Genomic DNA, 13,724 nt, shown 5'->3' with positions numbered 1-13,724 from the left:
TTCAAATGCTTAGAACAGCACTTGGGACATGGAATGCATTCAATAAATATTAGCTGTTATTTTGTTTCAGTTGTTATTAATGAGGTCAAGAACATATTCACAGTGCTTTATAACCCAAGTACCTAGTGAAGCACTAAACTAAACCCATAGTAGGTGCTCAGTAAATGTGTGTGATGGAGGGATAGATGGATAAATGTGTGCATACACAATATAAAACCCAGCCAAGTAGGGTGAAGCCTTCAGCATCCTCTTTGATCTTTCTCCGATCTTTCCAACATCTACCAAGTTCAAATCTTTCCCGGTTATCCTTTGAATGCCCCTTAAGCCTGTCTCCTTTCCATTCTCACTTGCACTCCCATTTCACCCTCCAGCCCACTCCTTACCTCCTATTATCAGACTTACTGCAATAACCACTTAGAGAGGTTCTTGTACTCTATTTCAGTCCATCCACCCACCACATTAACTTTCTAAGCCATGAAGTTTGTCAGATCACTTCTCTTATACAAGAGCGTCACCTCAGGTAAGGCTCCTAGTGTGGAACTCAAGCTCTTTCTTAGTCCAACCTCAGTCCACCTTTCAAGCTCATCCAACTGCTTCTTGATAAAAAACCTCCACCTACCCAGCCTGGCTTTTTTCTCATTTTGTCCCCTCAGCTTGGTTTCAACCTCAAATTATTGCTTTATGAAGCGCCCTTGACTTTAAATGATTCTCCCCCTCTTCTCTAACTGTCCTAATTCCATTCAGGTAAGCACCGAACTTAGGTCACCTACACAAAGTCATCCCTGAGCATTCCTGGCCCCACCGACCTCCTCCTTCTTGGCCTCTCTTTACTCTGATGTCTGCCCCCCACCACCACAAAGTTGGCATCTTAAGACCACACTGCCTCAGGCACTCACTCAGCAGTCTAAAGAGTGGGACCATATTTTTATACATCCTTGTCTGTCCTTCAGCTCTTCCTCAGAGCCCTGAACAAAACGAAGGACTCACCAGTGCCTATAATCCATTTGAACCCAATTCCTGCTGACTCTCCTCACTGCCCTGATTGTCTTGGTGTGTGAAGATACGGTAGAGTAGGAGCTTCGGATTTTGATGGGAAATGAATGACTTATTAGAATGTTTCTTAAAAAAACACTTTTTTTGTTTTGGTTTGTTTTTTCCCCTACAGCAAGCCCTAAAGCACAATTCATTTCTTACTGTTGAGAAAAAAATTGAGCAAGGAAATGTAGAGCAAGCCTTTAAGTATGTTGACCAAATCATTGAAGGTAAGTGGTCTCGGGCCTCTGAAGTTCAAGACTAAATTCAGTCATCTGGTTTGAGAAATACTAACACTAAAGCAGAGCTTCTCAACCCTAGTGTGACTTTTAAATCACAATTTTAAATGCACAAATAATAAGTTTATAGCTGGATGAAATGTATGTATCATATATATCAATCTGTGTAAATAATACCCACATCAAGATAGAGAATATTTCCAGCACCCCCAAAAGCTTCCTTGTGCCCCTCTCAGTCAGTGACCCGCCCCAAGGTCTTACTCTCACCTTTACCACTATAGATTAATTTTACCTGTTTTGAACGTCATATAAATGGAATCTCACAGTGTGATTTCTCTTGTGCTTCTTCTTGCATTCCGTATGGAAGATATGTCCATGTTGTTGCATAGGTCCATAGTTCTTTTTCATTGCTCAGGAGTATTCCATTGTATAAATATTCCATAATTTATTTATCCATTTTACCTTTGATGACCGTTTGAATTGCTTTCAGCTTGGGGCTATTATGAATAGTTTCTGTAAACACTATTATTATTATACATGTCTTTTGGTATGGAATATACTCTGGAGTAGAATTGCCAAATAATAATGTTTTAATATTAAACTTTTTTATTTTATTTTTATTTTTTTATTTTATTTTTTATTTATTATTATTATTATATTATTTTATTTTATTTTATTTTTATTTTTATTTTAACCTTTAATTATTAACCTTTAGTTAATGCCAAACTTTTTTTTTACTTTCCAATTTTACTCCTAATAATAATTGTGAAATTTCCATTGTTCTTTCATTCTCGTCAGTCTTTTTAGTTTTATCTACTCTAATGGGTGTATTAGTAGTATCATTGTGGGTTTAATTGAATTTCTTTGATGCCTAATAGTATTGAACAGTTTTCATGTGTATATTGGTCATTTTTATATCCTCTTCGGTGAGATGTTTGTTCAAGTCTTTTGCTTGTTTTTAGTTAATTCAAGTGATAATTATATATTATTGATTTTAATATAATTAATGTAATAACCCATCAATTTGCTTACTGATTTATAGGAATTTTTTTATGTTTTTGATATGAGTTCTTCGCTGGTTATGGGCAATGCAAGTATCTTCTCCCAGTCTGTGGATTGCATTTTCACTGTCTTCATGGCTCCTTTTCATGAACAAAAGTTCTTAATTTTAATAAATTCCAGTTTATCAGTCTTTTTTATGGTTAGTGCTTTTGTGCCATGAAGAAATTTTTGCTTATCCAAATGTCATGAAGATATTTTCCTGTGACTTCTCCTGGAAGCTTGATAAAATGTTTTAGCTTTGACATTTAGGTCTATGATCCATCTCAAATCAATTTTTCCTTATGGAGTGAGATGGGGGCCAAGCTTCAATTTTTTTTTCAAGTTGATATTCAGTTCACTAGCACCATCTATTGAAGACTGTCCTTTTCCTTACAGAATTGCAGTGCAGCTTTTATCGTTTTCCAGGTTTCTATGACTGTGTTATTCTATATCTGAACTCTGCTACACACCACTCATCTGTTTATCTGTCTTTGTGCTAATACCACACAGTCTTACTTGCTGTAACTTTATAATATGCCTTGAAACCTGATGGTATAAGATCCTTTTGCTCCTTCTTCTTCAATATGACCTCAGCTATTAGGCTCTTTGCATTTATGTATATATACATTTATCATTAGTTCCATCAATTTCCACTAATAATAATTTTCTGAAATTTTGACTGGAGCTACATTGAAACAGCATCAATTTGAGAGGATTAAAATCTTGACAATATTAAGTTCCAATCCGTGAACATGATACACTCTGTCTTTTATTTACATTTCCTTTCATTTCTCTCAGTAACTTTGTAGTTTTTACCATAGAGATCTTGCACACCCTTCTTCATATTTATTTCCAGTATTTGATGGTTTTTAATGCTACTGTAAATGATATCTTTTACTTAATTTTCTACTTATTTGTGTCTAATGCATTAAACACAGTTGGCTTTTGTATACTGATCTTATAGCCAGGAACTTTGCTAAATTCACTTACTATTTTAATAGTCTTATAGATTCTCTTGAATTTTCTGCATATATAATCATATCATGACAGTTTTATTTATCTTTTCCAATCTTAATACTGTATTTGTTTGTTTGTTGTTTTGAATTACTGCACTAGATAAGACTTAGCCAGTAAGATATATTTTTTTTAATACCAATACCCAGATCCCTCAGATCCCACCTCAAACCAATGAAATCAGAACCCTGGAATATCAGGTCAGAGCATTAGTATTTTTTAAAAGTTCCCCAGGTAGGTGATGCTCATGTGTGGCCAGGGTTGAGAGACTACTAAGAGAATAACTATTGGTCTTAGGTAAAAGGAAATAGTAATTTTCACAAAATCTATTACCTACTTCTAAATAACTGGAATGGCAAGTGCTGTAAGCTTTTATCTTTTACTAAAGGAGATGCCTTTAGAGCACTTGTTTCCCAACATCATTCAGTTTAATCAGAAAATGCAGACTGACTCCCAATTATAAAAATAATTCTCTACCTCTGAGGAGTAGTTAAATACAACCAAGAAAGCCAGGAAAGCTGCTCAGAGGTTTGACAGTATCTACTCTTGTGCCAAAAATGTATTACTTCATAATAGATTTTATAGAAGAAACTAAATGAGTTTTGCAAAGACTACAAATTTGGGTGAAAGGTTACTTAGTCATAATAATAATATCAGGTAACATTTATCAGGTACTTACTGTGCCAAACACTATGCTAAGCATTTTACATGCATTATATTATTTAATCCTGACAATAACCTCAATAAATGAGTATTATTATTATTGTTATGCCTATTTTAAGCTACTAAGTATTACTGCTCACTATTTAATATGCAAGCGGAACACTTCTAAGAAGGAACATATCAGTAGTTCCATTTCACAGATGAGGAAACTGAGGCTTAGAAAAGTTAAATAATTGGCTGAGGTCTCACATCCAGTTAGCAGTGGAACCAGGACTGGATCCTAGGACTGGCTGACCTGTAGGCCCTTGCTCCTAACTATATTGGTATATTTTCCTTTAATTTTTATTCTCATTGAGGGTAACAGAGTGACAAGTTGCTACCTCTTTGTCATTCAGGATTTTGGCCATTTTGGGAGTCAAAATCTGGGGACAAATGGGACATTTGAAATACAAAGGGTATTTGGAATTTGGGCCGAAATGACTAAGAGTTACAGAGAATGTAGTGTCTTACAATAGTTAAGAGCATGGATCCTGGGGTCAGATTGCCTGAGTTTGGATCCCAGCTCTGCTATTTATTGGCTATGTGGCCTTGGGAAGCTTACTTAACCTTTCCATGTCTCAGTTTCCTCGTAATACCTGCCTCACAGGATTGGAATGGGGATTGAATAAATTACCTGTAAAGTTCTTGGCCTTAGAACAATACCTGGCATATGTGAAAGCTATTTATTTATTAAATAAATTTGGGTTTAGATTAAATTCAGTATATACATGCTGAAAGCAAACTTTTTTTTGGAGGGGGTAGTATTTTTTGCATGACTCACACTCTGTTATCCCAAGAAATAACTTTAAGAAATCCTTTGTCTCCTGACACAACAATTCACTTATTTTAACAGCACAGGAGTCTTTTGGTTAAAGTAAAACTACCACCTTCCAAATGTTTAAACAAGGGCCAAATGCCTCTCTTGGTACAGCCTACAAAATAATAAGGATATACTGAACAGAACAAAAATCTCTGCTAAGCCAATAAGAGTAGGCTGGTATTAGGGCTGGGAACAATCTCAGCTCTGCCATTTTAAACCCTCGTGTGCTTTAGCAAGCTACTTCTCTCTGTGACTCGGTAATTCTGACATCACCTAAATGGGGTACATAGTATTATTACCCCCCATTTTACAGATGAGGAATCAAGGGTTTAATAACCTGGCCAAACTCACTGAGCAAAGAGATGACAAAGCCAGGATATGTGGCCAGGTTCGTCTGTGTGCCCAAGTCCAGCACATCACAGATCTCAGCACCCACTGGACAGATAAGGAAACTGAGGCTGGGAGAGGGGAGTGAATCACCCAGGGTCATACAGTGGTGAGGCCCAGTGACGATTAATGAGAAAAAGTGTTTTAACCAAATCATATAAAGTCCAGCTCTCCATAAGCTGAAGTAACTTGCTCTTGATAAACTAAACACCATCGCAAGCCCCCAGGTTGGGACTTTCCAGTAAACACTGTCCTGTGTTTATGCTTTACAGGTGAGGTCCACATGGAAGGACAGGAACATTTTTACATGGAAACGCAGACTATCCTGGCTATACCTAAAGAAGAAGATAAAGAAATTGTGTTACACCTTGGAACACAGTTTCCAACCCATGTGCAGGTAACAGGATATTTTTGGATAATGAGACTCCAGAGGCCCTTACAACCAGGCCTTCCACTCTAGGGGCCTTTTGATTCCTCCTACTCCCACACCTGGAACTCCCTGCACACTTGACATTGGCTGAAGCCCAGAATGAAGGAAATGGGGCAAATATTTCCCTAAAAGGGCAGACCTTTCAAAGAGATCTGAAAATTTTGTTACCTTCCAAAATAGAAGGCCAAGTTCATCTTTCCCTCGTAACAATTGATAATGTAAATCTTCATCTCAGGGAGATCAAAGCCTTAGTGTTACAACCACAGTTCCTTTTGTGGTTCATCTACATTGCTTCTCTGTATGAAAGTTTTCAGGTATTGGTGGTGCCCATGTAAAGTGATTGCCTTTCCAAGCCATTTGCAGCTCAACATGGTAGTATGTGAATTCCAGCCCTGTTCCACTGGTTGAGCTATAAGGCATTGTCACACGCAGGAAAGTAAGGAAAATCCTCGACATTCCCCTCTTCTGAAATGTGGAGTTGTAGGTCCTCGGATAGTGGCAGGCACAGGAGGAGGAGGTCTGGGAGGAGGGGTAATGACAAGTCTCACTGAAGGGAAAAACTCGGGGCTTCCTGGTGGAGCACAGTGAGGTGGTACCCCAAGATCGGGAAGGGCAGCTAGCCTCAGTGGGAGGAGGAAGCTCCCAGCTGCCATTCAAGGCAAAATGAAAGACTGAGGGACTGATGCTGAGCTGAGGTTGGCTGTGACCTCCACAGTTGTAAATTTTGAAGTGGAAGGAGGAAGAGTGAGGAGATATGGACTCTGCCCCTAAGCAGATACATGATCTCCCACAAGTCGCTGGACATCAATATCTTTTTTCTGTAAACTGAAGAAGTTGTTAAAGATCACCTCTGAGGTCTCTTTTGACCAACAGCCAAGGAATAATGTGTGTCCCAAGGTCACCCTGTTATCTCCCCTCAGCACCTCCTAAGCTAGTCAGTCACGGCAGCAGTGACCCTTTCCCCGGGGTGACGGGGGCACTGGGTACTCACAGCCCATAGCCCACAGCCCAGAACCGGGGGCAGTATCCAAAGCAGGCCCAGTAAAGAATTTGAACAGACGTTTCTCCAAAGAATGTCTATGAATGACTGATAAGCACAGGACAAGATGCTAAGATGCTAAGTGTCATTAGTCACCAGGGGGAAGCAAGTGAAAACCACCACAATACCACCTCACTAGGACGGCCAACTCAAAGGACGAACAGTGACAAGCCAGGCTGTGGAGACATGAGGACATTCACACCTCGCTAGTACCCATGAAAAATATCACAGCCACTTTGGAAAACAGCTTGGCAGTTTCTCAGGATGTTAAAGATAGAGTGATCATTATAACCCAGCAATTTCACCCCCAGGTATCTACCCAAGAAAAACGAAAATAAATGTCCACACAAAAACTCCCATACAGGTGTTTATAGCAGCATTATTCACAATAGCCGAGTGGAAACAACACAGGTGTCCATCAACTAATTAATGGATTAAAAGAGCTGGTATATCTACGCAATGAAATATTGTTCAGCCACAAAAAGGAATAGAGCACTGATATGTGCTACGACGTGGACAAACGGTGAAACACAATGCTCACTGAAAGAAGCCAGTCATGAAAGACCCAATATTGCATTATTCCACTTATGTAACAGGTTGAGAACAGGCAAACCTATTAAGACAGAAAGCAGATTAGTAGTTGCCTCATGCTAGAGGGTTGGGGGATTTAAGATTGGGGGAGATTAGGAGTGACTGCTTAATAGATACAAGGTTTCTTTGAGGATGCTTAAAATATTCTAAAATCAGATTATGATGATGGTTGCACAGTTCTGTAAATGTTGTATTTGTTCAGTTACTGAATTTCTTTTACTAGGCAGAGGGGAAGTACATGAGTAAGGAAATAAACTATCAAACTGAACTTCTGTGGCTTTGGGGACTTACCTCTTGCAGGAATTTGTGGCTGCAGCACTAAACATTCCGAGGAGTAGAATTGGGTGTCACATGAAAAGAACTGGAGGAGCATTTGGGGGAAAAGTGACCAAGCCCGCTCTGCTAGGAGCTGTCAGTGCTGTGGCCGCCATCAAGTAAGAAAAAGTCACAGTGCCTGCAGGGCAGATACTACCCACGTCCCCCTAGTCTTGGATCCCGGCTCTCATCCCGTTGGTCAGCCCTTTATTTCCAAAGGGTGTGGTTAGCATGTGGGTGAAATAACACTGGACCTGGAGCCAGAGAGCCTGTGTTCAAGCATTGCTCTGCCCACTCACTCACAAGGTCACCTTGGGCAAGACGCCTTAGTTTCTTCAGTTATAAAGTGGTGAAAGTAAGAGCTACCTGCTTCCCAAGATTGCTGTGTGAAATAAATGTAGCTACTGTAAATTTTGACTCATTGCATGCATAACTATGTACTACTTTTTCATGAGCTGCATTGATTTCACTCTTTAAAATGTTTATGTTTTAAATCACTAAGATAAATCAAGCTGAAGTTGGCTGAGTGGAGGGAGGGTCCAAACCACAACCTTACAAGGGACATATTTTGTCATGAAATAAACCAGGGTCTGTTGCTGCCTGGGAATGTTCTCTTAGCCCCTGCATCATCTGGATGGAATAACCAGACCCAGGAATAGCCATGACTTTTGTGAATGAACTTTGTAACTACCAAAGTTCACTAAGCATATTCAGGACAAACTTAGCTTAACCCAGGCTCCCGCTACGAAAAGAAAGACTGTGAATGTTTTCACTCATTGGCACTTGCCAACAGTAGAAAAAATGGTCTAGTAAGTACAGATGTGCAGGCCCTGGGAGCATTCCTTCAGAAGTCAGAGGAGTCTCCACTGGACACTTCATGAAAGAAGAGTCTGAGTGTGGAGGAGCGACAGCTTGCTTGACAAAGCATTGGTTCTCAACCCTTTCAGCCTCTAAGTCCCTCTTATAACAAATATTTTAATTCCCCTTTCACTATCCCAATGCAAGATTCATAATATAATCTACTTACATACATAATTTTAAAATCATCATACAATGTTTTAATGTAATATAAAATAGAAATAAAAGGAAAGTAACATAACCATATAATGTATCATTTCAATATCTAAATTCTCAGATATGACTAAAGCAGAATGATTATAGTAATAAGGGCTTTTTTTTTTCCACATTTTAATGCCCCCACAAACTTCCAAAATGTTGTTTAAGGTATGTTATTACCACTACTGAAAACCACTAAACTAGATTATTTTAAGCCCCCTTCCCCTGTCTCAGAGTACCTACAACTTTCTGAAGCATCCAGCATACTAAGAGAGTCGTTTCCTGTAGGACCGGCCGCCCAATACGGTTTATTCTGGAACGTGGTGATGACATGTTGATAACTGCGGGCCGCCACCCACTTCTCGGAAAATACAAAGTGAGTAAAAGCAAAAACTTCAAGAAACTGCTTAAAACATTGTCCAGTGATAACCAACCAATAGTACTAAATACTATTAGTACATATAATAGGACAATTACTGAATTCCGTACCACTTGAAAGGGATATTTGGGTGCTGGGTAAAACTAACCAGAACGTTGTTTTGGGATAATGGTCTACTTGAGCACCATCCTCAGTGTTCCTCTGGTGACTGTCACATCAAGGCATGTGCATGAGCAAGGAATGGATTGGCAAACTGTGATCAGGTGTTTGTGTACAGCACGGGCTGCTTGTAGAGGACTATTGAGGAGATGGTCTTACCTATTGTATCACTTTGCAGGTTGGGTTCATGAACAATGGTGTGATCAAAGCTGCTGATGTTGAATATTATATCAACGGTGGATGCACTCCTGATGAGTCTGAGTTGGTAAATAAGACCTATGCCTTTCCCATAGGTTACCAGTTGACCTGTATGTGTCACACTTTATTTGCATGCACATTTGGCATACAAATTAAATTCTGTGAAGGGTTCAAGTTAGAGATAAAATTTGGATAAGTGGTTTTGACTATTTGATAGATATGAAGTTTTGTTTTGTTTTGCCTTCATTCAGGTTATTGAGTTCGTTGTGCTGAAATCTGAAAATGCATATAATATTCCTAATTTCCGGTGCCGGGGTAGAGCGTGCAGAACAAATTTGCCATCCAACACTGCTTTCCGAGGATTTGGATTTCCCCAGGTCGCGGTGGTAGTCGAAACTTATATAACTGCTGTGGCATCTCAATGTAACTTACCCCCTGAACAGGTAGGTAATCCGTCAGAATGCCCTAAAAAATTTTTGACACCATTGGTTCAAATATATATTGAGCACCCACGTACAGCATTATGTCAGCTCCTAAGTAGATTCAAAGAAACAAAGTTCGTCATCTAAATATCAGCTCTTGCTGTGTAACAAGTCAGTCACAAAACTTAGTAAATTAAAATGACCAATAGCACTTCTGATTCTGTGGATCAGCTGGGTACCTCTTCTGATCTGGGCAAGCTCAGCTGGAGTTTCATGGTCTAAGATAGCTTCACTTGCACGCCTGGTGGTCGCTGGGCTGATTGGTCTAGCGGGTATCTCAGCTGAGAAGGATCTCATCCTCGAGTAGTCTAGCCCAGATTAGTCTTCATAGTGATTCAGAGAATTCCCAAGAGTGGTAAGAACATGGCAAGCCCTAATGCATAAGTACTTTTCAAGTCTCTGCCTATACTGTCCCATTGGCCAGACAAGTCACATGGCCAATCCCAGAGTTGGTGTGAAGGCATGCAAGGGCGTGAATAGAGAGAATGGAATGATTATGGCCATGTGTGCAAACATTCTGGCACAGTTCAAGATTTTGAGGAATTAATCTGAGAACAGTTAAGAATAAGGAAACACTGTGTAGGAGTTAAAGAATTTGGGGTCAGGAGAATTTTGTCTCAGCACTAACAAAACTTGTGAGAGTTCATAATAGTTGGGACCTACTCTTTCTCAGCGTTATTGTAAAGTTAACTGAGAGAATACCCTTAGCCCACAGCCTGGAGCATATGAAGTTTTCAATAGTAGTCTTTATTGTTATTATGATGATTGTTATCATCAAATTTATACATGTACACTTATACCTACATATTCATAGCCATTTAAATAGTTGTTTCTTATTTTAGAAAGATTTTCTTCATATCAAGGGTATAACAAAAATGCATGCCTCACATAGGAAATAAGTATATATCCTTTAAATCCATTTTATTTTCTTGTCTTTCAGGTTAAAGAAATAAACATGTATAAGAGAATTAGCAAAACAGCCTATAAGCAGACATTTAATCCAGAGCCCTTGAGAAGATGCTGGAAAGAATGTCTGGAGAAATCTTCATTCTCTGCTAGGAAATTGGCTGCTGAGGAATTTAACAAAAAGAATTACTGGAAGAAGAGGGGGCTTGCCGTGATCCCCATGAAATTTACCATTGGGATGCCCACAGCCTACTACAACCAGGTGGGGCTGAGCGGTATGTCTTCTCACCAAAAGCTCTTTTCCCCATGACGAGCTGTCTGAAAAAGGCAATCACGAGCAAGTAGGGATGTAGGAAAAAGAAACAGGGCAGCTTCCTATACCAAGAAACAAGGTGGATTTGGCAAGTGCTGGCGACCACAGGTGTCAGAGCAGACCTGATGCAACACAGTACCAGCGACCGCAGAAAGCAATCAACAGATAAAGTCGGGCTCAAGGGGGCCAAAGCCTTGGGCGGGGCCCAAACGCGAGTACTGGAGTATGTGGTCATTTTCAAATCCATGAGAGAATCGGGGGAAATAAGAAGATTCCTTTCTCTCTTTCCTAATTTCTTAGTGACAGCAGGTCATTTGAAGACAGAGATTTAAAAAAAAAAGAGAGAGGGAGAGGGAGAGAGAACAAACAGAGCTACCCCATTCACACAGAAACTTGGAATTCCTATATTGAGGCTCATAACTACTGTGCCTCCTTCTTAATTTCACCTTAAACAGTTTTTCATGTCTTTTATTTTTTTGCTTTGAGCCTCATCAGTCTCTGAAATATTCTCATAACCAAACCCATGCAAAGGAAGGAATACAGGCTGCCTTCCTGGTGTGAATGAGGTGTGATCAGGCCGTCTCTTACAGAAATGACCCTGGATACATGCGCTTCCTCAGAGTCCACTAACCAGTGAGAAGGTGGGAAGGAAAGCCAGGGGAGTTTGGAGCAGGTGTTCAGTCTTTCCCTCTGGTAGTATTTCTCAAGCCAGAATAACATACAGACCCCCTTTAAAGGAAAAAAATTCTGGTGGCCTCTCAATGGTAGCTTAAATTATTTCTTTTTAAGTTTTTTTAACTGTAGGTAACCACAAAATAAAGAAGATGCTTCTTATAGCTCTTATGCCTTTATAAAACACAAACAAATTTGGAAATTAAATAAAAATAATACTATAAATGCCAGTAATATTCAAAATAGTAACAGTAACTTAAAGTGGTGGGTTATGCTGCTTTTCTGAAACTAAATCCCCACTTACAAAATACTGGTGGTTCTGGCTGCTGTTACACAAAGCATTTTGAAGTCATAATGTAAATCATAATGTAATTGTAATGGTCTGTGTAGTGTGTGACGACTCGCTGCCCGACTTCTTGTCTCTAATATGCCCCATCAATCAAAGTAGGTTATAGTCATCGTCATAAAATCTGACGTGGGCTCTGAGAGCACGGGGCAGTACTTCTTGATACACGGTCATTTGTTGTTCTTGTTAGATTGTCATGAGGTGAAAACACAAATTTGAAAGTTCCTGTACAGAACTTGACGGTCCTGAGAATGCAGTTGCAGACCCAGGAGACCTGGCATAGCTAAGCTAGTTGACATTTTGAATGTGTGGTGACAGGGCACAGGGGTCCACACGAGGGTAGAGGTCCCAAGGGGTAGAAGCAGGATGCTGGGCCAAGTGCACGAGCAAATGACAGGGATTTCTGTAAAGAAAAATCCCAGTGGCCTGCAGAGCCCCGGACGTATCCCGGTGTCCTGCCTGCTGTCGTCCAAACCTGGAGCCACAGCACGGCCTGCAGACTCTTCCATCAGAACAGCCAGCCCGCGAGGGGCAGCAGTAGCTAGTTCGAGGGAGGCAGTGGGGCGTGGGTGTGGGGGATGCTGGGCTTGGGTCCTTAACCGCAAACCGGGCACCTGGGTTTGGCCAAGTCTCCTCCTGGGTAGGCTTCTACTCCCCTGCGTGCAAAGTGAAGAAGCTGGACTGAATCAGTATATCCCAAACCTGGCCAGTCATCAAAACCTCCTGGGAGTTTAAAAAAATGGGCATTTGAGCTCCAAGTCCAACCTACTCAACTGGAATTTCTAGAATGGTGTCCACAGCCCTCGCCCACCATGTTTCTGAAGGTCAGCAGCATTTGGAAACTATTAAAACAGCTCAGGTTTCTCCCAGCTCCTTTAGTATCCAGGGCAGGTTGTGCCTGGAAATTTACTTATACAGGTTCCATTTGTTTTAAAATTAATTTTCATCTTCCGGGAGGAAAGAATGATAGAGTTTTGTACAGATTGGGGCTTTGGAGAGGCAACTGCACAAGGCCTCCCAGAGGCAGGAGACTTGTAGGGGTGGAGATGAGTGACAATTCATGTCCCTGCATTGGTGGTTTTCACGTCTGGGGTTTATTGAAAGGGTTATCTGAGGCTACCTGTAATGGCTTTCTTCTCCAGTGTAAACAGTGAGAGCTTGGCTCATTGAAGCAAAGCTGTTCATCTGGTAACCTCAGCTAAACTCGCGGCAAGATTTGGCCACAGCAGTTTCCAAACTGGTGTTACAATTATACCCCCAGGGTGCTGCTCTAGTCCACATCTATCTCGATGGGTCTGTCTTGGTGATTCATGGTGGCTGTGAATTGGGACAAGGCCTTCACACCAAAATGATTCAGGTGAGATTTGGGTCCATTTCCTCCATTGTGGAAGAGTAAAGAACCAGACAGCCAGTTCAACGGCTTTTTCCTTTTTGAGCAGGAAAAATAACATAATACTAAATGCAGGTCAATTGAAAGACTAATTTTGATTTCAGAAACCCAAAAATGCAGCGCAGGCAAGGAAAGTGAGTATTAGAATTGAGGAGATGCGTTGTGTTATTCTTTCTGTATACTAACGAACCAAGTTCGTGGGTCTTCTGAAAA

At 40.4% G+C, this 13,724-nt stretch overlaps 1 protein-coding gene across 6 annotated transcripts in view; it reads left to right on the top strand.

Annotated features, from left to right (window-relative positions):
* LOC105082336 (aldehyde oxidase 4) overlaps positions 1–13,724 on the top strand; it is a 58,292-nt gene that overhangs the window by 32,031 nt on the left and 12,537 nt on the right. For all 6 annotated transcript variants that reach the window (XR_006720704.2, XM_045508004.2, XM_074364192.1 and 3 more), the window contains 8 exons: positions 1,166–1,262; positions 5,508–5,632; positions 7,596–7,729; positions 8,955–9,042; positions 9,383–9,469; positions 9,654–9,845; positions 10,825–11,052; positions 13,383–13,478. Coding sequence is in view for 5 of the 6 variants with exons in the window: in XM_045508004.2 (XP_045363960.2) it covers positions 1,166–1,262; positions 5,508–5,632; positions 7,596–7,729; positions 8,955–9,042; positions 9,383–9,469; positions 9,654–9,845; positions 10,825–11,052; positions 13,383–13,478 (1,047 nt within the window). In the remaining variant the exon portion in view is untranslated. The remainder of the gene's footprint in view (positions 1–1,165; positions 1,263–5,507; positions 5,633–7,595; positions 7,730–8,954; positions 9,043–9,382; positions 9,470–9,653; positions 9,846–10,824; positions 11,053–13,382; positions 13,479–13,724) is intronic.

Source organism: Camelus bactrianus, chromosome 5 (assembly GCF_048773025.1).
Source record: "Camelus bactrianus isolate YW-2024 breed Bactrian camel chromosome 5, ASM4877302v1, whole genome shotgun sequence".
Taxonomy (NCBI): Eukaryota; Metazoa; Chordata; class Mammalia; order Artiodactyla; family Camelidae; genus Camelus; species Camelus bactrianus.
Note: the sequence above shows the minus strand (reverse complement) of the source record. Positions and strands in the feature narration are given on the sequence as shown.